Source organism: Zea mays, chromosome 7 (assembly GCF_902167145.1).
Source record: "Zea mays cultivar B73 chromosome 7, Zm-B73-REFERENCE-NAM-5.0, whole genome shotgun sequence".
NCBI classification, from domain to species: domain Eukaryota; kingdom Viridiplantae; phylum Streptophyta; class Magnoliopsida; order Poales; family Poaceae; genus Zea; species Zea mays.
Window position 1 is genome coordinate 11,329,687 of NC_050102.1, and position 25,904 is coordinate 11,355,590.

The 25,904-nt window shown below is 42.4% G+C and overlaps 2 protein-coding genes across 56 annotated transcripts; one reads left to right on the plus strand and one right to left on the minus strand.

The window, feature by feature from the left end:
• Positions 1-1,298: 1,298 nt before the first annotated feature.
• Positions 1,299-11,706, minus strand: LOC542082 (DNA methyl transferase 1). Of its 6 annotated transcripts, none has more exons than XM_008653622.4 (14): positions 11,115-11,248; positions 10,446-10,485; positions 9,754-10,018; positions 5,724-7,197; positions 4,080-5,559; positions 3,770-3,934; positions 3,488-3,680; positions 3,296-3,407; positions 3,075-3,222; positions 2,775-2,972; positions 2,399-2,677; positions 2,158-2,319; positions 1,864-2,082; positions 1,299-1,783 (listed from the first exon to the last, which is right to left on the minus strand). In XM_008653622.4, exons 3-14 carry the CDS (start codon positions 9,803-9,805, stop codon positions 1,625-1,627), a joined length of 4,641 nt encoding a protein of 1,546 aa, XP_008651844.2. In that variant the 5' UTR covers positions 9,806-10,018; positions 10,446-10,485; positions 11,115-11,248; the 3' UTR covers positions 1,299-1,624.
• Positions 11,447-25,904, plus strand: LOC103632028 (DNA (cytosine-5)-methyltransferase 1B). Of its 50 annotated transcripts, none has more exons than XM_035960841.1 (16): positions 11,663-11,819; positions 13,107-15,748; positions 15,831-15,948; positions 16,372-16,411; positions 16,835-17,099; positions 19,670-21,143; positions 21,693-23,172; positions 23,318-23,482; positions 23,572-23,764; positions 23,845-23,956; positions 24,030-24,177; positions 24,280-24,477; positions 24,575-24,853; positions 24,934-25,095; positions 25,171-25,389; positions 25,470-25,901. In XM_035960841.1, the coding sequence occupies exons 5-16, from the start codon at positions 17,048-17,050 to the stop codon at positions 25,626-25,628; spliced, it is 4,641 nt and encodes a 1,546-aa protein (XP_035816734.1). In that variant the 5' UTR covers positions 11,663-11,819; positions 13,107-15,748; positions 15,831-15,948; positions 16,372-16,411; positions 16,835-17,047; the 3' UTR covers positions 25,629-25,901. The 50 variants fall into 50 exon arrangements, with proteins under 50 accessions (XP_008652112.1, XP_020396507.1, XP_035816717.1 ...); XM_035960830.1 differs by lacking the exons at positions 11,663-11,819; positions 15,831-15,948 and adding exons at positions 11,859-12,111; positions 12,230-12,388 and having other exon boundaries at positions 13,107-13,194; positions 16,751-17,099; positions 25,470-25,904; XM_035960843.1 differs by lacking the exons at positions 11,663-11,819; positions 15,831-15,948 and adding exons at positions 11,859-12,111; positions 12,230-12,388 and having other exon boundaries at positions 13,107-13,194; positions 25,470-25,904.

The following is a 25,904-nucleotide window of genomic DNA, read 5'->3' on the forward strand; positions in this document are numbered from 1 at the left end:
CTCCCTGCTCAAGCGGAGACCCGATGCTGCCACGTGGCATACTGCGCGCGGCATAAGCCAACGAGCGGAACCTGACATGACGCCTCTGGGCTACGCGCGCCTTCGCATTCAGTACGAATAAGACTTGCACCTGTCCATTCCACTGACAGGCGGCGTGTTCAGTCCACGATACGTGGGTCGTGCAGTTACTCACCATTACTCACGTGTTACCAAGGGTTACTACCTATCAATGCTGCATGGACTGCAGTCATCATGACTCCCGCTGATTACTCATGTGTTACTCTGTCAGCATTAGTTATTCACATAATGTATTTCTTCCATTATGCTCATGGGCCCGCATGTCGGGGCTTAGCATCCTTGTATGTGCCTCCCTTAAACTATAAAAGGTAAGGCACACAACGTTACAAGGGACAAACTCAATTTACACGCTCAAGCACACCGCCAATACAACTTACACACAGTGGAGGTAGGGTATTACGCTCCGACGATCTGAACCACTATAATTCCTCGTGTCCTCTTGTGTTCATCTCGAATTCACCAAACATGCAACCGCTTAGGCCCCTCCTCATCTTAGGATTAGGGCGGGTGCATTCCGCCACCCGGCCGGTGGATTTCCCCACCGACACTTCGCCTTGACGCACCCTCCACGATCACGTCGCCTGCCGCCACCGGTTCCCTCTAGAACCGCCACCGCCGAGTTTTGAGGCCCATACTCAACAAAACCAGGCATCTGTAGCGCTGGGTGGTTTTGAGGCCCAGACCACCAAACCTGCCGTGAACACCGCACCTCGTGCACGTCCTCCACGATCAGACGCGTATCCCGCCAGTCCTCGACCACGCCGGCAACATGGTCCACTCCACCACGTCCTCGCACAAAGTGCGTGTCCCAGGTGTCAGTCACCGCGGTTGGTCACCTGGCTGCTCTGATCCGTCAGTCAAGACCCAACACTCGCCCTTCACCGCTCCCGGTCCATCAGGACGAGCCCGCATGACCTTCACCACAGCCATCGTCCATCGACCACCGTTCCTGTGCTCCAATCCGAAACACAAGGGATAAGTCAACCTTGTGTTCGCAATTCTTAACTACCCAAAAACAGTGCTACCACAAGTATGTAATAGGATGCCCTTAACCAATTAATTAGGATTGCTAGTATGACATGATATAAAGGTGGCACATAGAGAAAAAGTTAGAAAAAACCGCTACGAATAGTCTTAGCCCCAATCGACACTTGAACTAATCCATTTAATCTTGTTGTTCATCCTTTAAAAAATAAATTCCATAATTAGGGGCAAAAAAATTGAGCGACTAAATAGTCACTATTAGTGGCATAATTTAAATGCCTCTACAAAATTTAAGTTAATCTCATGTTGTCATTAATCACCAACACTAGTTGAAAGTTTAGAGCCAACAAAATGGAACACATGGCAACTAGAGTACACTAGATTTTCTCAAGTTTTTAGATATAACCGCTACCCTGAATCAGGGTAACAATCAGCAATCGACACTTCTCTAACATATACATTCAGGAGTCCATTAAGACTGATAAAACCAAAATTAACTGGTCCTCAAGGACGACCTCAGCGCTTAGCTTCATGGGTCATGGTTTGATGGAAGGAAAACTTCTCATGGTGCAGGCACGCCTGCGCTGGCTTCCTGACGCTTGTCAACGGCTTCCTTCAGCTTCCTCCCAAGTGCATAGGCAAGAGGCGGGGGCACGGCATTGCCAATCTGCCGGTGCTTGTTCTGGATGTTGCCCGCAAATTCATAGCTGTCAGGAAAGCCCTGCACGGCAAAGATTGGATCATATTAGACAGGAGTGTCATTGTCATTTTGCAGATGGAAATGGATGTAGACCAGCTTACCTGTGACCGAGCACATTCCCGGACTGTGATGATCCTGTCTTGATCAGGGTGGAAGCACATGCCGACCTTGCCCATTGGCTGGGGATCAGTGACGGATGTGGGGAAGTTGCCTTCCCAGTCCAGCCTCCCGTACAGTCCTTTCCACTGATTGTGCCTCTTGGCTGTGTTGGGCAGGCACCAAGGTATCAGGTCAGCCATCTGCCCATTTGACAGCTTAACCTGTAAGAATAGCAAGGGCCAAGGGTCAGTGCTCCATGGACAGAAGGAATATAACAACAGATTTCAGAAAATTACCTTCTCGTCCGGTAGGTCATGCCAATCACAACCCGGCCGTTTCGGAATGTGTTGACACCTTATTAGGTTCAGCTCATTCATCTCCTTAGATATGTGATCATTCAGTACCATCATATTCCCTCTTATCTTCTTCTGGAACCAAGACACAGGCTCACCTCCATACTGCACAAGATAATCAGTAGCTCATTTAGCATATAGCTCAAAGAAAAGAAAAAATAGATGATCAAGAAGCACCAGTTACCTCAAGCGTGAGTTTGCTGGCACCATTTCCCACTTTAGGCAGATCCCCAACTGTATCTCTAACAGTAATCGCTCGGAAAGGCGCTCCACCAGCAGTGCTTCTTGCAGCTGCATAGTATTGGCCATCAGGCAGTGTTATCTTCAGCTCAGGGCTAGCAAACACATGCATCGGCTCTGGCCAATCAGGAAGCATCTCTCCAGGTGCAGCAGCCCAAATAAACGCCCTTTTCCTGGACTGGGCAACACCAAAAGCCCCTGCTTCTAGAATTCCAAACCGGACCTAACCAAATGGCAAACAATTTCTGAGTATACAGATTTAAACCACCATAAAAAGTGTAAGCTATAGGTCTTAGCAGATAATGAATTAACAGAAATACCTGGTATCCCATCTCCAGAAGAGATGCAACTGCCAAACGGAAGGTCTGCCCTTTGTTGAAGGAAACAAAGTTCCGAACATTTTCTAACAGAAAGAATCTGGGACGGAAATACTCAGCGAATGAGAGGAATGCTAGAATCATCTCACACTGAACTTTACTCCATGGGCTTTGGTTGAATCTATTCATCCCAGAGAATCCCTGACAACAAAAGAATAAACAATTCAAGCATTTGAATGACAAAACTGAACAGGTGACTGATGATTTTCTGGCCTATACATAGAACTGTAGATAATAACAAACCTGACACGGAGGACCACCATTTATGAATTCAACTTCGCCAGGGACTGGAAGATTATTAATGTTCACTTCTGGAAGTTTTGCTGCTTGTTCAGCAGCTTCAGAAGTTGAAACACAATCATCAGTATCCCCACATTTATCCATAATCGCCCTGCATTACCAAAAATATTGGTTCTGTTCAACAACAAAAAATATAATAATGGCATCAAACAATTTGCACTTACTTTAGAATCACATTGCAGTTATCTACAAAGACCACAGCCTCTGGATGATTTTTATTAAATGCTTCACCAGCAGGCTCTTCGTATTCAATCGCCCATTTTGTAAAAGATACACCTACAGCATTGAACAATGAGGAAATTTTTTATTTGTTGGTCATGTTCATGGTATACAGCATCAGTGTTAACAATACATACCAGCTTGCTGCAGCCCTTCTGATAAACCTCCACAGCCAGCAAAAATGTCAAGAGTAGCTAGACGGTTCTCTTTAGGCACATCCAACCATTTACCTGAATCTATTTGATCAGGCTCACAGATCTGCTTTCCTTTGTTCTTTTTCAACGCACTTGTCCTTTGCACCATAGACATAAACCTAACATTTGGAGGCAACTGCTCCAGACATGGAACACACATTCAGGAAACTATCAAAACTGCCACTCAATGAATCAGAATAGCAACTTCAGTACAGTACAGCTAACCTGCTTGAGAGCTCCACTGGCACGGTCATATATAAGTTCACAGAAAAATACATGTTCAAACATCACTGGAAGGTCTGAACTTGCAAGATCGTTCTTCTTTCTAACCTCACATTTTCCCTCTATCATATCCACAGGCACATCAATTACATCCTCACTATAGTAGACCTGAATCGAACAAACTAAAGTTAACAAGAAAGAAACAAGAATGACCATTCTCAGGACTCTAGGATTTGCTCACATGTTTGAGAAAAAGTAACAATGAAGTTATGGAGTAGATAAATCAAGCATACAAGATAGAAAAAAAGATGACCTCTCTGATGTCAGAAGCATAGGCTTTGGCTGATGAAATGTCATCTGGTCTGTAAAATCTTCTAGCACTGATATTTGCTGATGCTGGATTGAGTTTTTTAGATCCAGCCCCTTCAGGGATGGATAATATTTGACAAACTGCATAGGGCTTTAGACCCACATTTCGGCCAGCCTTGAAGGTTGCACGATCCTCATCTTCAGCAAAAAAATCAGGGCTTATGTATAAAAACTCATTGACATTATATGTAACCTTTCTGTAGACAAAGCTGGTCTTCGAGAATATTTTTAATTCATCAGAATCTGGCTCTATATTATCACAAGAACTACATAAACCACTACCAAGACCCATTTTATCTCGGGAGAGGGCAAAGAAGGCACCCTTCTCAGGCCAGTACAAGCTTTTGCAGAAATATACCATGGGCTGGCCCTTTTTCTTTCTCTCTTCTGCTTTGACCTGCTCAACTTTATCAGCTTCAGAATTCTCTTTTCTGTACTTGTGACCCCAAGGCCTTGATTGGATATCAACCATTACCAATTCTTTGATGTCATCTAATTTGAATTCTAAGCAGTCATTAGTTAAGAAAACCTCCCTCTCATTTGCCGCATTGTCAAGAATTGTCTGTGAACCTTTTTGCAGAATCCTCCCATGAACCATTTTTGAACCATCAACTTTCTGGAACATGTACTCAACAAAACACATGACTGTGTCTCCTGAATCATCTTCTAGAGCTACTGTTCCACCAACAGGTATTCTGAGTTCCCTAACATAAGCACATTTATATAGAGTTTCTCCAGACAATGTTTTCCCAGATGTTTCACCTTCCCATCTGATTTCCTTACAAGTTTGTGATAGCAACTTCCGGGACCGTGTTGATGGAGGAGTCTTTGAGATGTTCTCTTCAATCTGTCCTTCATCTTCAGCATCCTCATCTTCATTTTCTTCTTGTTCATCATCAATTTCTTTTATTTCATTTCCATCTCCCTCCTTGGAATCTTCAGGGAAATGATGTGCATAGTAATCACTCCAGATTCTGTTGATGAGCCTGGTTGTTGTTGCACGCATTGCTTTTTTCCTCGATGCTGGACCCATTGCTGCACTTGGATTCAGATTCTCTCCCCTCATCACTTGAGTTTTTTTCTTCATAACTAACTTTGTATGCCTCCTCTGTTCCATCTTCAATAAAAGACCACTGACAAATGCACTCCGACGGATAGTCTCATCTGGAAAATCTGCAAACTGCTGGAGTATTATCTGTCCATGCACCACAATATATCTCTCAACAAGTGTGATGTTTGAAGATATAAATGCAGGGTTTCCTTTGTCAAATTCAGCTACTTTTCTTATGACATCTGCAAAAGAAAGCTTTGAGGCACGACTCTGCTCTTTCAACAGGGTAATGATGCTAACAGCAAGCCTTGCTGTTTTCAGTACAGGCTCACACCATGGAGCATATTGTTTTGTTGGTTGGCGTAGCTTGTACCTGAAATAAAACTCTAAATGTAAGTTGTAATGGAGCAAAGATTAAAAGAGCTAAAAGTGATGTTCAAATGGTATAAGAGGATACAGTGACACAACTGTTAAGAACACAGTTAATGACCACATAATGAAGCAGTGTACTGAAAGAAAGTAGCTGAGGGTACTTACCAGGCCACATCAGTCCGAATGGTTATACAAATCATTGAGCCACCAAACTCTATAATCCATTCTTTGATTGGGCTCAGATAAATAGGGATTCCCGCATCCAGTTGGTCAGCTTTGCTGGAGGAAGACGAAGATTTCACAGACTCAGCTGTAGAACAGCAACTGCCATCATCATCTCTCATGAAACCAGATCCAAAGACAACCACATCATTTTCTGCCCCTGATTTCATAGGGATCAATTCCAAAGATATAAGCCTGGAATCTGCATTGTACAGTGTCCAGTTATTGAGTATCCTAACTGGCACATCATCAGAAAATATGCTGTCATCACTATCAAATATGTATTCATCCATTTCCTGGCTAAATGGCTTATAGTATGCAGGAAGGGGATAGTCATTGGCAATCTCAGCTTCACTGATTTTTATGTAGACATTTTTCTGGGATGGTGTTCCACGCCTACCCCTCTGTTTCTTCATCATTTTCCATTCTTCTTCTTGTTGAAGTAATCTAGCTAATTTTGCATCATCATCGTCTTCTGCTGTCTCATCACACTCTGAGTCCTTAATTTTCAGACTTGTGTTCGAGAAGTTAGAGGGCAACTTGGTCAGTTCCACCCTAGATCTGCACTGGTCTCTTAGAGAAAGAAGAACTGGCAGGGTAGCAAACTTTTCATCATCATTGTTTGATGTCTCATCCAAACCAACAAGTTGATTGTATACAAATTCTCCAATGGATATCACCAAATCTTTGCTCATGGTTCCACTATATCCTTTCATGGCATTGGTTGACCGAACAACACTAGCAAGCAATTCATCCAGGCCCTGGTTAGGATTCCCACCAACTGATTTTGCAAGCTTTTTGAAAACTTCAACACACACCTGAGCCTTCTCATAGAAGTGGTCAAAATAAGATTTGTAATTGGTTGATGGTTTCACACATTCATAGTCAGCAACATCAGTTGACACCCAGATTACAGGAGTACCTTCATCATAACCAGAAATATTCCAGTCCTCAATTCGCCCAAATCCTTCACAGCGTACTCCTCTTTCACGCTCTTTTTCTAGATCATCATCCATGGGCATGATAAGAGCTGTTATAAAGAAGTCATCAATTTCTGACATTTCAAAGGGTTGTGGGTTCCCTTCTGCATCATGCAAGATAAAATCGATCAACTTCCGGCAAGGTGGTGGATCTTCTGGTCCAAGTTTTGTAAGATTGACAGCATCTACTTCTTCCTCCTCCATCCGATTCTTCTTGACCATAACAACAGATTTTTTTTCGGATAAGCGTATGGATTTCTCTTTGAAATCAGAACAGGCCGCTGCTCTCCTTGGTCTCTTGCGGGTAACATGTCCATCACCTTTTTCGACTCCATGATGCACCTCTTCTGTTGCATCCAGAGGTCCATTCTCCAGCTTGTTGTTTTCTGTGGATTCCTCTTCCTTCTTTTGTGGCTTTGCTCTGCATCTTCTTGTTCCTGAAAAATCATTGGTCAGCATATCAATCAGATATATGCCTATATAGGGGAACAAAAGTTAAAATAACAGTACTGAAAAGTGAACAGAAAGAAAAGAAAAACACACCGGCCAGAGATGCAGACAAAACACAAATTCAACAAAAAAGGAAGGTTAGGGTGACTGACTAGATTTAAGGAACAGAATAAATACTGACCAAATGACAAAAGATTGTTAATGCTTGCTATCAGTAACTAGAAAAATATAGACCTGTGAAGTGCAGCAACAAAGACAATATTTAAGACAAAAGATCATTTAGAAATACCTTCATTTTTTTTCTAAAATATCATTAGTGGTAAAAAATGGAGTTGTAGCCTGTAAATAGTGTCCCCTTTCCTAAATTTAAAACTACATGAGCCACAATATTGCATCAGGGGACCACATTCTAAAAAGGTAGGCACTTTAATATCCGACCATTCCAAGAATAGAAAGAAAAAAATAATATAAGCCACTGGAATGCCAGAGCCTATGTAATTAATCTACCAGTGTACCCTTGGAGAAACAAAATAGATCCTCAAAAATGGCTTGAATTTACTGAACACTCAGCATACCTCTGTTATCATAGTTGCAATACCAATCCCAATGGTTCATGTGAAATGTGTAGAGGAAAACGGTAACCAATTCACATAATTTGCTTATAACGTAAGATTCTGCAACAACTGACATTACCATTATGGGCGGGTAAATGGGAACACAAAAATGCCAAATACTTTACCAGTGTCACATGGGACACGTGCTAGTGCGGGTATTGGTGTCCGGTATGGGTGCAGGTGTCCAGTTTGACAAAAAAATGGGGGGGGACCACCTGGAAACCGACAAGGTTTCTGGCTCCGCAAAAAAAAAGGGAACACAGATGTCTGGGTAACACTGGTGTCACAACTCAGGAAAGATATTTGCGTCAGATGTAAGAGACTGGGATGACTCCATATCCAACTAAGGCCTTGTTCGGTTATTCCAATTCCATGTGGATTGGAGTGTATTGGAATGGATTGGGATGAATTTTGACTTGCTGTGGATTTAAACCGACTCAATACCCACATGGGTTAACGGGGAACTGACAAGCCCTAATTTGATCAAGGAGAGACGTACATTTGACTGTATTAAGATAGGGACCCACCAAACCACGGAAAGCAGGCAAGAACCTCATGTACACTTGCTTAATTGGTGGTCACAGAACCATCTGCACCGCCACCAGCCATGAGGTGGGTGCACCACCGGTGCAATGCCAAGGCTCAAACCCAGGACAGGAGCGCCACACCAGGGCCCTCTAACTTAACTACATTACAGGAAGAAGCGACAAATCCACATAGTTATCTTTTAACTAGTACGTGATTGGAATTGATACGATTGGGGGTTTTATATGAATTTTGATGAGTATATGACAAATGGCAGGTGTGCAGCATGGTTGGAGAACAGAACAAGGGAGACATGGTTCGATAAGGTGAGGTGGTGTCATGCATCACCCAGTCTTTTTTTACAGTCAATAGGGAGGAAGATGCTCATAGCGCTTGTTTTCGAATCCGTATGTGGGCTAAAAATGCACATATACACGTTTTTGTTTAAAGAAATTTGGTTGGGTTTAGGGAAGATTTGAGAAAGCAACAAAGAACAGAAAGGAAGCAAAATGGGATGAAGAAATGTCCTGGTTCAAGGTGGAGATCAGTAAGTGCCAGACTCAAAAGTTTAATACCAGCAATGATGCCAAAGATCCATAAACACAGCGGCGGGTTGAACAAGTTCAAAATGAAAGTTTATGTGCTGCCAGGCTGCTTCGTTAAAGGTAGGAGCAGTGGAGGGAGCTCATAATTCTATAAATAGAAAATAAGGATAATAAAACAGTTCTAACAGACATATGTTGTAAACTAGACAAAGAACAACTTTGATGGTATTAAAAAGTAGTGCATTGTTCTATTGGTATATAACTCAATTGTTTTTCAGTAACTGGAAACCAAATTTTCCACGCTAAAACTATTTGACCAAAAAACACTTGATTCTAGTGAAAAAAATTTAGAATTTGTTAAATTGGAACTAAATTCTCTTTTCAGAGTTGAATTATGAGCTTGAATAATCTAATTTCCACCAATGTATAAAATTCCTGAAATAAGATTGTATTTGATCAATCTAAATGATTTGTTTCTCATTATAGGTGAGTAGTATGATACTTGAACATGGATGGATACAAATTGAGTATTTATTAATAAGTAAAATAAAATACTATGTATGGTTTAACGACTGTCATTTCCTCTACCCACTTGGTGTTTTGAAATATGATTATTTCCACATTAGAGGCTGTAGGTGCAATGGCAGGATTTGGCATAAAAGCTAACGCTTGGATCTAAAAAATCTATGTGATCCATAATTTATACCACTGCAACAGTTTTCCCCTTTCGTAATAGACACCAGAGTATTCGCTATATCTTGTTGTCAATTCTTTCTTGTCGTATAAGATATTGCATAAAAGATTAGTTTTGAGAAAGATTCCTTAGAAAAGTTCCTTGTACCTAAAAAAAGTGATTTACCTTGTGGTTGTTGCAAGAAACATACATGTATTTGCATCACAATACTCTGCATGTGTGATAATAAACTTCCATTTAAATGTTACACTGGTTCATTCGTCAGTGTATTGTCTAGTTAATGTTTAAGTCAAATGACCATGCTAGTGACCACATGTTTGCTACAAAGTGGCTAGTGCTTGTTGCTCCACCACCACCAATGATGGCCCAGCCTCACCATTGTCAATATCACAACCACACTTTGAAGCTTTGTCATTGCCTCCTGCTGCACCTAGAATGGCCATAAGTGCTAGATCTAATCAAGTAAGATAAGGCAAGCAATGTAAGGAAATTCCATGTGAGACGACCACATCACCAACCTGTGTCATTTCACTGCCACAACTATGCACAAACACAAGCAAAAGAGAAACAAAATCAACAGAGCACTTTCTATAACGAGCAAATAACACATACACAAAACCACTAGCAGCTCCAACAAGGGAGAAGATTGTAATGATTTACAAACTTTGGCACAAAAGATATAATGTATACTTGTTTTTGCAATGAAGGGCACATTTTGAACTTTTGTGGAAGTAGGTGTAATCAACTGGGAATAAAATAGTATATATTACATTGCATTCCTTAATATTGAGAGAACTAAAGCTACCAAAACTTGAAGTAATCCAAAAACAAATAAATTAGGTAAGTAAGAACAATACCTGTGGTAACAGGAGATCTCGGAGTTTTCACCATGTCACCCTGTAAATTTAATGTTAGTCGTAAAGAACTATAAAATAAATGCAGGAAACTAGGGATGGCAATGAGTCGGGTATAGTAATTACCCGCCCATGACCATACCCGCGGGATTACAAATACCCGCCCGCGAACATACCCGCGGGTAAAATCTTGTACTCGTACCCATCGGGTATCAGGCGGATATCAAGTACCCACAGGTACAATTATGTGTTTATAAGATATGCATGTATAGTTATAGTTTTAGCTCATTGTTCACATAATTCAAATCACAACAATTAAAAGTAATGATCATTGTTCACATCACAATACAAATAGTTCAAACAAAATAGGTAAAATTTAGTTTAGTTCCCTGTTCACATAATTCAAAGTTTCAAACGCTTGGACATAAACTGATGGACAACACAGTTGTAACATTACAAGGCTTACAGCAGCAGCACCAGCACCAGCACGGTTGTGTTGCATGGTCGGCTCAAGGCAGCAGCACCAGGCAGCAGCATGGTTGTAGGGATACGGGCAGCACACACGACCAACAACTGAACAAAGGGACACCGTAGGAACAAAACAGCAAGGCACAAAACTTGGACCGTTGGTCGGCGAGCCCGAGGTCGCAGGGCGACGTGCTTGCAACTTACTGGATCTGTAGGCCTGGAGGGCAGCTTCACGGCACCAGCTCGTCGCAGCAGGGATGACCGGCACCAGCTGGTCGCTGATGGCTGGGGACGGACAGGGCTCGTCCGCTGCCTGGATCTCTGGTCTCGCACGCGCAGGGAACCAGGGACTCGCCGGCTCGCGCTCGCTGGCACGCGGGTGGGCGGGGGCGGTGGCTGGCCGCCGGACTCCGGTGGCGCGGTGGCGGCGTGGTCTAGGATCTGGGTGTTGGCGGCTGCTGCGACCTGCGAATAGGGGTCTGGGGCCTAGGGCATGGGCGCCGTGCTTGAACGCCTGGGGGAGGGGCCGAGTGGGGGTGGAGCAAAGATTATCAAAAAAGAGAACCGGGAAGCAGGAGCGGCAAGGGGCCCTGCTTGGGTGGCGGCCAGCGCGCCCGTGGGAACCGGGAATTTTTTGGGTTTTCGGGGCCCCCGCGCTCGTTTCCCGCCAAAAGCCTCCGCCCAGCCCCGCCTCTCCACGTGCTCCTCGCCTCGCCGCCGCGGCCACAGCCGAGAGGCCGAGACCAAAACCCCAAACGCGGGATGACAGCCTGACCGGAGCGCGCTATAAAACGCCTCTCGTCCAAAACCCCCTCGGTTCGACCCCCTTTCCGCCCGCCTGCTTGTCGAGTTGCTCCACCCCGGCCCCCGCGCACGCGCCTCCCGTGCCGCCCCGGCGCCGCCGCGTCCGTAAGTCCGCCCGCCTCCACAGCTACTTTCCTTCGTTGTTGGTCGGGGCTGTCGGCTGAGTTTTGGGGGTCTCGAGTAGTGGATCCGCGTGGTCCCGGTGGTGAGCCGTGCGGCGGCGGCCGCCGCCGCTTCCGTCGTTCGAGTTCTCCGTCCGGGTGGGGGCTTAGCCATTTCGGAGGATTAGCTTCCGGATCCGCTTTGCTGCTGCTTGTGCTTATGTGGCGATTTGAGCGGGGATTCGAGCGGTCTCACCTTCGAGATTTCCGTCGGAGTGTTCTTCAGCTTCATCTTAGTGAGTTTCGTATAGTATTGTTATTTTAGGTGTCGCTGTTGCGATTTTGGACGACTTTTGTGTCGCGGTAGTGCAAGATTTCGCCCCTTGGCAGTTCAATTTGTGAGGATTTATGCAGGATTTTGGGGCTGGATTAGCAAGCGGAAGCACATCGTTTGCTGCGCTTTCCCCTTTCCGTTACTACCATAGTGAGGACTGAGGAGTTATGATTCCGTGGATTCAGGATGAGAGCACTGAAGAGGGTTGGTGCGCCTGTTGCCTCGGGAGTCGTGCACTCGTGCGTGTTCTCTTTTTTGATAATCTTTGCTCCAGTCCCCCCTCCGCATCTCACACTGTTGTTTCTGGCGTGAGCTCTGGAGATTTGTAAAGAGTATTCGTGGTTCTTGGGTGTAGGGCCCTGGGTTTCCATATGCTTAAGTTTGTGAAGTTCACAACTGCCACTACTGGTAATAAGTAGGAAATACGAGATTGTTTGGAAACAATTTTTGGGATGGTTGGGTGGAAGTCCAGGGGCAGGGAATGCTTTGTTTTAGGACATACTTGGGAGCATTGGGAATGGGGTGGATAAGATCCTGTTATTCCATTTTGAGCGGCAAGCAGATTTAGCCCTTTCAACACCCTTGCTGCCAAAGGGGCTAGAGTGCCTGTAATTCTTCATGTTTGGGGTTGCCATTGCCTCATGTTCGTACAGGTCTTAAATCTGTGTGAGTCTAACGCTCCTTCTGGCAGTGGCTGCTATCTGTAATTCTTTTATAAACCTTAAAGTCCTTTTCACTTGTCTGGTATATTCTTCCTAGAAGTCTAGGAATAGATATTTTGGAGCTGTTGAGTGGAGGTTTGCACTGCATTGATTAACCTTTCGCCCATTATGTCTTCCTCACTAATAGCGTAGGCTGCTTTTGCCTTATTTGTTATCTCCTAGTGTACGGTTAAGTAGATATTTATCCTAGTGTACAGTGCACTACTTTTGATATTGTAATGTTACTGCACTGCAGGAGCAGCAGATTTTTGCGTGGGGGATTCCTGTTCTTCCCCATCAATTGCTTGCTGCGCCAGTATCCCAGCACTAATTGCCTTCAGCTGGTGATTTTCTTCTTTATTCTAGTCGGTATTTGCACTTTGCCCTGTTTTCTCAAGCTGCTGAGCTGTTTCAGTGATTTTTGTTGTGCTGTTTAGATGTGGTGAATGTGGGCTTGCCACCAATAACCCATGAACTGTCTGAGTGTGCTTTGTTTACAGTGGAATGCTCTGGCTTTTACATGCCATTTTAGAGGCTGTAACATGACATGAGTGCCGCTCTATACTGGGAATTGGGGTTGTGGCGTGGGGTGTTTGATACTTGAAAAATAAAAAACAAAATGAATGTATTTAGGTGGAGGCCGACCCGAGCTGGGTTAGCTGGGTCTTTCCCCCCAAATGGTGTCCAATTTAAATGATCTCTTCTTTTCTGAAGCTCAAGTGTAGTGATTTATTTGAGCTCTTATCTCCTACTTCCTCTGTTCCAAATTATGTCAGCTCTATTTTTTCTAGATACATTGTTTTTCCTATGTATCTCCATATAGGCTATGTCTAGACACATAAAATAGCTATGTATCTAAAGCCAAAATGACTTATAATTCGGAACAGAGGGAGTTGTAGGTAACCAGAGCACTGTAGCAGGCCAGTATTGCTATATAAGACAGAAACTATAGTGCCATTGTATTACATTTTGTTGTAATTTCCCAGTTCTTGTCATTAGGTTGATTTTTATTCTGCTTTCTCTAAATCATTTGCCTTGGGCGTGAAATATACCAAATGGGGCCAAATTAGTTATATGCTACTTTCATTTTTATGGTTAATGGATTTATTTCATTAAGCTTATGAAACGACCCGGTCTCTACAAAGTATTCGACCCATAACAGACAACCATTCAGATAAACACCAAAGCTAGATAACAGAATAGACCCATAGTTCTAGCCTATTGCTAAACTTCCAGCCATTTTTGGCAAACATCTCCATTGCAATAATTTCCAGTCATGAGCACACAGCCTTTAGCTGCCTTTGGTTCTCCTCTGTCTGAAGGGCAGCCCAGTTCCTGATCTAGAAGGTACTCCTGAAAATTACCTGTAGAGGAGATTGGATTGTAACATTATTAAAAACCAGATCATTTCTACACAGCCACAGAGACCAAGTCACAGCAGCAGCATCCACACAAATCATTCTTTTTAAATCTGGTTTGAAAGCATTGAGCCACTGCCCAAAGAACTGTACTGAACCAAATGGGGCTTGCAGTCCAGTTGCTATTTCTATAATTCTCCAAATAAAATTTGCAAACCCACAATTAAAGAACAAGTGATAAACAGTTTCAGCACAGTTACAATAGCAGCACTTATCACTTCCCTTCCAGTTTTTCCTCGTGATTGTATGATTTCTATCTTCTCACTAAACTTATCATTTATGTGGTTAATGCTATAATGTTGCTCTCTATTCTTCTGTTTTTATAGCTAATGCCTGTGAGTAATTATTCTTGTGCTTCTACATGATTTAGAGTGCAGAGCAGTTGAGGATGACTCATGTATCTGTTTCTTGTGCAAGTTTTTCTGTTAATATTGAGTGCCTACCTCTGCTTTATGTCTTGATAATGATTTGCCAGCAATCTGCTGTATGACCTGTTATAGTTCTGCCTGAAGTAGTAGGTGTAGTTAGTTCTATTCAGAATATATGTTATGTTTGATTTCTATGCATGCTTTTACAAAAAGAAATATTCTGCTATTTATTGCTGTGACCTTGTAGTTCAAACTTTTTGTGGATTTTATTCATACAATATACTGCTTGTCTGCAGCTTGCATTGCATCAGATATCTGTTGCATGCCATCTAAACACAAAAGGACACTTTGTTGATGTGCTGTCAATAAAACCCTAACTTAGACTATGCCTGGCTGAACCATTTGACTACTTTATTTTTGAGTGAGTAGCATAGAAATATGCCCCCTTATTATTTTGTCATTTCACATAGTTCTTATTATCTGAGTGGCAGGTGGGTTTCCTGTAGGGATGACAATTTTACTCGCGGGTTTGGATATCCGCTGGATATCTGACCAGTTGGATTCGGATTCGGGTATAATAATTCACCCGTGGGTCTTATCCGTACCCAACCCGTGGTAAAGTCGGGTCAGGTTCGGATATTATACTTTACCCGTTGGTCCCTGGCGGATATCAGAAAATAGCCAAATAGCTAATTGCGGCCCACTTGGTAGGCAAATAGCCCAGCCCACACTACTCCTCTAACCGTAACCCTAGGCCATCCGGCCACACCCAGGCCCCCACCCGCCACTCCGCCAGGCCGCCACCCACCCCCACTCGGCCACTCCCCCAGGCGTTCAAGCACGGCGCCCATGCCCTAGCCCCTAGACCCCTATTCGCAGGTCGCAGCAGCCGCCAACACCCAGATCCCATACCACGCCGCCACCGCGCCACCGGAGTCCGGCGGCCAGCCCCCGCCCACCGGCGAGTCCCTGGCTCCCTGCGCGTGCGAGACCAGAGATCCAGGCAGCGGACGAGCCCTCTCCGTCCCCAGCCATTAGCGACCAGCTGGTGCCGGTCATCCCTGCTGCGACGAGCTGGTGCCGTGAAGCCGCCCTCCAGGCCTACAGATCCAGTAAGTTGCAAGCACGTTGCCCTGCGACCTCGGGCTCGCCGACCAACAGTCCAAGTTTTGTGCCTTACTGTTTTGTTCCTAGGGTGTCCCTTTGTTCAGTTGTTGGTCGTGTGTGCTGCCCGTATCCCTACAACCATGCTGGTGCCTGGTGCTGCTGCCTTGAGCTGACCATGCAAAACAACCGTGCTGGTGCTTCTGCTGTAAGCCTTGTAATGTTACAACTGTGTTGTCCATCAGTTTATGTCCAAGCGTTTGAAACTTTGAATTATGTGAACAGGGAACTAAACTAAATTTTACCTATTTTGTTTGAACTATTTGTATTGTGATGTGAACAATGATCATTACTTCTAATTATTGTGATTTGAATTATGTGAACAATGAGCTAAAATTATAACTATACATGCATATCTTATAAACACATAATTGTACCTGCGGGTACTTGATATCCGCCCGATACCCGATGGGTACGAGTACAAGATTTTACCCGTGGGTATGTTCGCGGGCGGGTATTGGTAATCCTGCGGGTATGGTCGTGGGCGGGTAATTACTATACCCGACCCATTGCCATCCCTAGTTTCCTGCATTTATTTTATAGTTCTTTACGACTAACATTAAATTTACAGGGTGACATGGTGAAAACTCCGAGATCTCCTGTTACCACAGGTATTGTTCTTACTTACCTAATTTATTTGTTTTTGTATTACTTCATGTTTTGGTAGCTTTAGTTCTCTCAATATTAAGGAATGCAATGTAATGTATACTATTTTGTTCCCAGTTGATTACACCTACTTCCACAAAAGTTCAAAATGTACCCTTCATTGCAAAAACAAGTATACATTATATCTTTTGTGCCAAAGTTTGTAAATCATTACAATCTTCTCCCTTGTTGGAGCTGCTAGTGGTTTTCTGTATGTGTTATTTGCTCGTTATAGAAAGTGCTCTGTTGATTTTCTTTCTCTTTTGCTTGTGTTTGTGCATAATTGTGGCAGTGAAATGACACAGGTTGGTGATGTGGCCGTCTCACATGGAATTTCCCTACATTGCTTGCCTTATCTTGATTAGATCTAGCACTTATGGCCATTCTAGGTGCAGCAGGAGGCAATGACAAAGCTTCAAAGTGTGGTTGTGATATTGACAATGGTGAGGCTGGGCCATCATTGGTGGTGGTGGAGCAACAAGCACTAGCCACTTTGTAGCAAACATGTGGTCACTAGCATGGTCATTTGACTTAATCATTAACTAGACAATACACTGACGAATGAACCAGTGTAACATTTAAATGGAAGTTTATTATCACACATGCAGAGTATTGTGATGCAAATACATGTATGTTTCTTGCAACAACCACAAGGTAAATCACTTTTTTTAGGTACAAGGAACTTTTCTAAGAAATCTTTCTCAAAACTAATCTTTTATGCAATATCTTATACGACAAGAAAGAATTGACAACAAGATATAGCGAATACTCTGGTGTCTATTACGAAAGGGGAAAACTGTTGCAGTGGTATAAATTATGGATCACATAGATTTTTTAGATCCAAGTGTTAGCTTTTATGCCAAATCCTGCCATTGCACCTACAGCCTCTAATGTGGAAATAATCATATTTCAAAACACCAAGTGGGTAGAGGAAATGACAGTCGTTAAACCATACATAGTATTTTATTTTACTTATTAATAAATACTCAATTTGTATCCATCCATATTCAAGTATCATACTACTCACCTATAATGAGAAACAAATCATTTAGATTGATCAAATACAATCTTATTTCAGGAATTTTATACATTGGTGGAAATTAGATTATTCAAGCTCATAATTCAACTCTGAAAAGAGAATTTAGTTCCAATTTAACAAATTCTAAAAAAATCTTTTCACTAGAATCAAGTGTTTTTTGGTCAAATAGTTTTAGCGTGGAAAATTTGGTTTCCTGTTACTGAAAAACAATTGAGTTATATACCAATAGAACAATGCACTACTTTTTAATACCATCAAAGTTGTTCTTTATCTAATTTACAACATGTCTGTTAGAACTGTTTTCTTATCCTTATTTTCTATTAATAGAATTATGAGCTCCCTCCACTGCTCCTACCTTTAACGAAGCAGCCTGGCAGCACATAAACTTTCATTTTGAACTTGTTCAACCCGCTGCTGTGTTTATGGATCTTTGGCATCATTGATGGCATTAAACTTTTGAGTCTGGCACTTACTGATCTCCACCTTGAACCAGGACATTTCTTCATCCCATTTTGCTTCCTTTCTGTTCTTTGTTGCTTTCTCAAATCTTCCCTAAACCCAACCAAATTTCTTTAAACAAAAACGTGTATATGTGCATTTTTAGCCCACACGCGGATTCGAGAACAAGCTCTATGAGCATCTTCCTCCCTATTGACTGTCAAAAAAAAGACGGTGATGCATGACACCACCTCACCTTATCGAATCATGTCTCCCTTGTTCTGTTCTCCAACCATGCTGCACACCTGCCATTTGTCATATACTCATCAAAATTCATATAAAACCCCCAATTGTATCAATTCCAATCCCGTACTAGTTAAAAGATAACTATGTGGAGTTGTCGCTTCTTCCCGTAATGTAGTTAAGTTAGAGGGCCCTGGTGTGGCGCTCCTTCCTGGGTTTGAGCCTTGGCATTGCACCGGTGGTGCACCCACCTCATGGCTGGTGGCGGTGCAGATGGTTCTGTGACCACCAATGAAGCGAGTGCACATGAGGTTCTTGCCTGCTTTCCGTGGTTTGGTGGGTCCCTATCTTAATACAGTCAAATGTACATCTCTCCTTGATCAAATTTCCCCGTTAACCCATGTGGATTATGTGGTATTGAGTCGTTTAAATCCATAGCAAGTCAAAATTCATCACAATCCATTCCAATACACTCCAATCCACATGGAATTGGAATAACCGAACAAGACCTTAGTTGGAAATTGAGTCATTCCAGTAATCCAGTCTCTTACATCTGACACAAATATCTTTCCTGAGTTGTGACAACCAGTGTTACCCAGACATCTGCGTTCCTTTTTTTTGCGGAGCCAGAAAACTTGTCGGTTTCCAAGTGGTGTACCCCCCCCCCCCCCCAATTTTTTTTTGTCAAACTGGACACCTGCACCCGTACCGGACACAAATACCCGCACTAGCATGTGTCCCATGTGACACTGGTAAAGTATTTGGCATTTTGTGTTCCCATTTACCCTCCCATAATGGTAATGTCAGTTGTTGCAGAATCTTACGTTATAAGCAAATCATGTGAATTGGTTACCGTTTTCCTATACACATTTCACATGAACCATTGGGATTGGTATTGCAACTATGATAACAGAGGTATGCTGAGTGTTCAGTAAATTCAAGCCATTTTTGAGGATCTATTTTGTTTCTCCAAGGGTACACTGGTAGATTAATTACATAGGCTCTGGCATTCCAGTGGCTTATATTATTATTTTTTCTTTCTATTCTTGGAATGGTCGGATATTAAACTGCCTACCTTTTAGAATGTGGTCTCCTGATGCAATATTGTGGCTCATGTAGTTTTAAATTTAGGAAAGGGAACACTATTTACAGGCTACAACTCCATTTTTTACCACTAATGATATTTTAGAAAAAAAATGAAGGTATTTCTAAATGATCTATTGTCTTAAATATTGTCTTTGTTGCTGCACTTCACAGGTCTATATTTTTCTAGTTACTGATAGCAAGCATTAACAATCTTTTGTCATTTGGTCAGTATTTATTCTGTTCCTTAAATCTAGTCAGTCACCCTAACCTTCCTTTTTTGTTGATTTTGTGTTTTGTCTGCATCTCTGGCCGGTGTGTTTTTCTTTTCTTTCTGTTCACTTTTCAGTACTGTTATTTTAACTTTTGTTCCCCTATATAGGCATATATCTGATTGATATGCTGACCAATGATTTTTCAGGAACAAGAAGATGCAGAGCAAAGCCACAAAAGAAGGAAGAGGAATCCACAGAAAACAACAAGCTGGAGAATGGATCTCTGGATGCAACAGAAGAGGTGCATCATGGAGTCGAAAAAGGTGATGGACATGTTACCCGCAAGAGACCAAGGAGATCAGCGGCCTGTTCTGATTTCAAAGAGAAATCCATACGCTTATCCGAAAAAAAATCTGTTGTCATGGTCAAGAAGAATCGGATGGAGGAGGAAGAAGTAGATGCTGTCAATCTGACAAAACTTGGACCAGAAGATCCACCACCTTGCCGGAAGTTGATCGATTTTATCTTGCATGATGCAGAAGGGAACCCACAACCCTTTGAAATGTCAGAAATTGATGACTTCTTTATAACAGCTCTTATCATGCCCATGGATGATGATCTAGAAAAAGAGCGTGAAAGAGGAGTACGCTGTGAAGGATTTGGGCGAATTGAGGACTGGAATATTTCTGGTTATGATGAAGGTACTCCTGTAATCTGGGTGTCAACTGATGTTGCTGACTATGAATGTGTGAAACCATCAACCAATTACAAATCTTATTTTGACCACTTCTATGAGAAGGCTCAGGTGTGTGTTGAAGTTTTCAAAAAGCTTGCAAAATCAGTTGGTGGGAATCCTAACCAGGGCCTGGATGAATTGCTTGCTAGTGTTGTTCGGTCAACCAATGCCATGAAAGGATATAGTGGAACCATGAGCAAAGATTTGGTGATATCCATTGGAGAATTTGTATACAATCAACTTGTTGGTTTGGATGAGACATCAAACAATGATGATGAAAAGTTTGCTACCCTGCCAGTTCTTCTTTCTCTAAGAGACCAGTGCAGATCTAGGGTGGAACTGACCAAGTTGCCCTCTAACTTCTCGAACACAAGTCTGAAAATTAAGGACTCAGAGTGTGATGAGACAGCAGAAGACGATGATGATGCAAAATTAGCTAGATTACTTCAACAAGAAGAAGAATGGAAAATGATGAAGAAACAGAGGGGTAGGCGTGGAACACCATCCCAGAAAAATGTCTACATAAAAATCAGTGAAGCTGAGATTGCCAATGACTATCCCCTTCCTGCATACTATAAGCCATTTAGCCAGGAAATGGATGAATACATATTTGATAGTGATGACAGCATATTTTCTGATGATGTGCCAGTTAGGATACTCAATAACTGGACACTGTACAATGCAGATTCCAGGCTTATATCTTTGGAATTGATCCCTATGAAATCAGGGGCAGAAAATGATGTGGTTATCTTTGGATCTGGTTTCATGAGAGATGATGATGGCAGTTGCTGTTCTACAGCTGAGTCTGTGAAATCTTCGTCTTCCTCCAGCAAAGCTGACCAACTGGATGCAGGAATCCCTATTTATTTGAGCCCAATCAAAGAATGGATTATAGAGTTTGGTGGCTCAATGATTTGTATAACCATTCGGACTGATGTGGCCTGGTAAGTACCCTCAGCTACTTTCTTTCAGTACACTGCTTCATTATGTGGTCATTAATTGTGTTCTTAACAGTTGTGTCACTGTATCCTCTTATACCATTTCAGTGTTATTAAAACTACGTTTAAACGATGTTTAAACTACGTTTAAACGTCAAAACTCTAATTAGATGTTGAAACCACGTTTTAGCGTTTTGGCGTTCTAAACTGTAAAACGTAGTGTTTTATGCATTTTAGACCATTAGCTACTTTTGGGCCCAGTCTATTAGTTACTTTCGAGGTTTAATCCAGCTCATGGGTGAAGTTTTGGTAAGCCACTAGCCTCTCTATTTTGGTATTTAACTTCATATTATTGTCTGAAATTATAATGTATTGGTATTTTTCCTATGTTGTTTAAAACTACATTTAAACAAAGTTCAAACTTTTAAAAGTCAAAATTTCACCCATGAGCGTTCCAACGTTTTATCGTTTTAATAACCTTGTACCATTTGAACATCACTTTTAGCTCTTTTAATCTTTGCTCCATTACAACTTACATTTAGAGTTTTATTTCAGGTACAAGCTACGCCAACCAACAAAACAATATGCTCCATGGTGTGAGCCTGTACTGAAAACAGCAAGGCTTGCTGTTAGCATCATTACCCTGTTGAAAGAGCAGAGTCGTGCCTCAAAGCTTTCTTTTGCTGATGTCATAAGAAAAGTAGCTGAATTTGACAAAGGAAACCCTGCATTTATATCTTCAAACATCACACTTGTTGAGAGATATATTGTGGTGCATGGACAGATAATACTCCAGCAGTTTGCAGATTTTCCAGATGAGACTATCCGTCGGAGTGCATTTGTCAGTGGTCTTTTATTGAAGATGGAACAGAGGAGGCATACAAAGTTAGTTATGAAGAAAAAAACTCAAGTGATGAGGGGAGAGAATCTGAATCCAAGTGCAGCAATGGGTCCAGCATCGAGGAAAAAAGCAATGCGTGCAACAACAACCAGGCTCATCAACAGAATCTGGAGTGATTACTATGCACATCATTTCCCTGAAGATTCCAAGGAGGGAGATGGAAATGAAACAAAAGAAATTGATGATGAACAAGAAGAAAATGAAGATGAGGATGCTGAAGATGAAGGGCAGATTGAAGAGAACATCTCAAAGACTCCTCCATCAACACGGTCCCGGAAGTTGCTATCACAAACTTGTAAGGAAATCAGATGGGAAGGTGAAACATCTGGGAAAACATTGTCTGGAGAAACTCTATATAAATGTGCTTATGTTAGGGAACTCAGAATACCTGTTGGTGGAACAGTGGCTCTAGAAGATGATTCAGGAGACACAGTCATTTGTTTTGTTGAGTACATGTTCCAGAAAGTTGATGGTTCAAAAATGGTTCATGGGAGGATTCTGCAAAAAGGTTCACAGACAATTCTTGGCAATGCGGCAAATGAGAGGGAGGTTTTCTTAACTAATGACTGCTTAGAATTCAAATTAGATGACATCAAGGAATTGGTAATGGTTGATATCCAATCAAGGCCTTGGGGTCACAAGTACAGAAAAGAGAATTCTGAAGCTGATAAAGTTGAGCAGGTCAAAGCAGAAGAGAGAAAGAAAAAGGGCCAGCCCATGGTATATTTCTGCAAAAGCTTGTACTGGCCTGAGAAGGGTGCCTTCTTTGCCCTCTCCCGAGATAAAATGGGTCTTGGTAGTGGTTTATGTAGTTCTTGTGATAATATAGAGCCAGATTCTGATGAATTGAAAATATTCTCGAAGACCAGCTTTGTCTACAGAAAGGTTACATATAATGTCAATGAGTTTTTATACATAAGACCTGATTTTTTTGCTGAAGATGAGGATCGTGCAACCTTCAAGGCTGGCCGAAATGTGGGTCTAAAGCCCTATGCAGTTTGTCAAATATTGTCCATCCCTGAAGGGGCTGGATCTAAAAAACTCAATCCAGCATCAGCAAATATCAGTGCTAGAAGATTTTACAGACCAGATGACATTTCATCAGCCAAAGCCTATGCATCTGACATCAGAGAGGTCATCTTTTTTTCTATCTTGTATGCTTGATTTATCTACTCCATAACTTCATTGTTACTTTTTCTCAAACATGTGAGCAAATCCTAGAGTCCTGAGAATGGTCATTCTTGTTTCTTTCTTCTTAACTTTAGTTTGTTCGATTCAGGTCTACTATAGTGAGGATGTAATTGATGTGCCTGTGGATATGATAGAGGGAAAATGTGAGGTTAGAAAGAAGAACGATCTTGCAAGTTCAGACCTTCCAGTGATGTTTGAACATGTATTTTTCTGTGAACTTATATATGACCGTGCCAGTGGAGCTCTCAAGCAGGTTAGCTGTACTGTACTGAAGTTGCTATTCTGATTCATTGAGTGGCAGTTTTGATAGTTTCCTGAATATGTGTTCCATGTCTGGAGCAGTTGCCTCCAAATGTTAGGTTTATGTCTATGGTGCAAAGGACAAGTGCGTTGAAAAAGAACAAAGGAAAGCAGATCTGTGAGCCTGATCAAATAGATTCAGGTAAATGGTTGGATGTGCCTAAAGAGAACCGTCTAGCTACTCTTGACATTTTTGCTGGCTGTGGAGGTTTATCAGAAGGGCTGCAGCAAGCTGGTATGTATTGTTAACACTGATGCTGTATACCATGAACATGACCAACAAATAAAAAATTTCCTCATTGTTCAATGCTGTAGGTGTATCTTTTACAAAATGGGCGATTGAATACGAAGAGCCTGCTGGTGAAGCATTTAATAAAAATCATCCAGAGGCTGTGGTCTTTGTAGATAACTGCAATGTGATTCTAAAGTAAGTGCAAATTGTTTGATGCCATTATTATATTTTTTGTTGTTGAACAGAACCAATATTTTTGGTAATGCAGGGCAATTATGGATAAATGTGGGGATACTGATGATTGTGTTTCAACTTCTGAAGCTGCTGAACAAGCAGCAAAACTTCCAGAAGTGAACATTAATAATCTTCCAGTCCCTGGCGAAGTTGAATTCATAAATGGTGGTCCTCCGTGTCAGGTTTGTTATTATCTACAGTTCTATGTATAGGCCAGAAAATCATCAGTCACCTGTTCAGTTTTGTCATTCAAATGCTTGAATTGTTTATTCTTTTGTTGTCAGGGATTCTCTGGGATGAATAGATTCAACCAAAGCCCATGGAGTAAAGTTCAGTGTGAGATGATTCTAGCATTCCTCTCATTCGCTGAGTATTTCCGTCCCAGATTCTTTCTGTTAGAAAATGTTCGGAACTTTGTTTCCTTCAACAAAGGGCAGACCTTCCGTTTGGCAGTTGCATCTCTTCTGGAGATGGGATACCAGGTATTTCTGTTAATTCATTATCTGCTAAGACCTATAGCTTACACTTTTTATGGTGGTTTAAATCTGTATACTCAGAAATTGTTTGCCATTTGGTTAGGTCCGGTTTGGAATTCTAGAAGCAGGGGCTTTTGGTGTTGCCCAGTCCAGGAAAAGGGCGTTTATTTGGGCTGCTGCACCTGGAGAGATGCTTCCTGATTGGCCAGAGCCGATGCATGTGTTTGCTAGCCCTGAGCTGAAGATAACACTGCCTGATGGCCAATACTATGCAGCTGCAAGAAGCACTGCTGGTGGAGCGCCTTTCCGAGCGATTACTGTTAGAGATACAATTGGGGATCTGCCTAAAGTGGGAAATGGTGCCAGCAAACTCACGCTTGAGGTAACTGGTGCTTCTTGATCATCTATTTTTTTCTTTTCTTTGAGCTATATGCTAAATGAGCTACTGATTATCTTGTGCAGTATGGAGGTGAGCCCGTGTCTTGGTTCCAGAAGAAGATAAGAGGGAATATGATGGTACTGAATGATCACATATCTAAGGAGATGAATGAGCTGAACCTAATAAGGTGCCAACACATTCCGAAACGGCCGGGTTGTGATTGGCATGACCTACCGGACGAGAAGGTAATTTTCTGAAATCTGTTGTTATATTCCTTCTGTCCATGGAGCACTGACCCTTGGCCCTTGCTATTCTTACAGGTTAAGCTGTCAAATGGGCAGATGGCTGACCTGATACCTTGGTGCCTGCCCAACACAGCCAAGAGGCACAATCAGTGGAAAGGACTGTACGGGAGGCTGGACTGGGAAGGCAACTTCCCCACATCCGTCACTGATCCCCAGCCAATGGGCAAGGTCGGCATGTGCTTCCACCCTGATCAAGACAGGATCATCACAGTCCGGGAATGTGCTCGGTCACAGGTAAGCTGGTCTACATCCATTTCCATCTGCAAAATGACAATGACACTCCTGTCTAATATGATCCAATCTTTGCCGTGCAGGGCTTTCCTGACAGCTATGAATTTGCGGGCAACATCCAGAACAAGCACCGGCAGATTGGCAATGCCGTGCCCCCGCCTCTTGCCTATGCACTTGGGAGGAAGCTGAAGGAAGCCGTTGACAAGCGTCAGGAAGCCAGCGCAGGCGTGCCTGCACCATGAGAAGTTTTCCTTCCATCAAACCATGACCCATGAAGCTAAGCGCTGAGGTCGTCCTTGAGGACCAGTTAATTTTGGTTTTATCAGTCTTAATGCACTCCTGAATGTATATGTTAGAGAAGTGTCGATTGCTGATTGTTACCCTGATTCAGGGTAGCGGTTATATCTAAAAACTTGAGAAAATCTAGTGTACTCTAGTTGTCATGTGTTCCATTTTGTTGGCTCTAAACTTTCAACTAGTTTTGGTGATTAATGACAACATGAGATTAAATTAAATTT

Coding starts and splice junctions, on each gene's coding strand:
- LOC103632028 (XM_035960820.1), top strand. CDS start 12,336: ATGAGAGCACTGAAGAGGGTTGGTGCGCCTGTTGCCTCGGGAGTCGTG. Junction 24,478..24,574: donor TTCTGGAGATGGGATACCAG/GTATTTCTGTTA, acceptor CCATTTGGTTAG/GTCCGGTTTGGAATTCTAGA. Junction 25,390..25,469: donor GGGAATGTGCTCGGTCACAG/GTAAGCTGGTCT, acceptor TTTGCCGTGCAG/GGCTTTCCTGACAGCTATGA.
- LOC542082 (XM_008653618.4), bottom strand. CDS start 10,944: ATGCAACACAACCGTGCTGGTGCTGGTGCTGCTGCT. Junction 3,681..3,769: donor CCAGTGGAGCTCTCAAGCAG/GTTAGCTGTACT, acceptor TGTCTGGAGCAG/TTGCCTCCAAATGTTAGGTT. Junction 2,320..2,398: donor CCAGCAAACTCACGCTTGAG/GTAACTGGTGCT, acceptor TATCTTGTGCAG/TATGGAGGTGAGCCTGTGTC.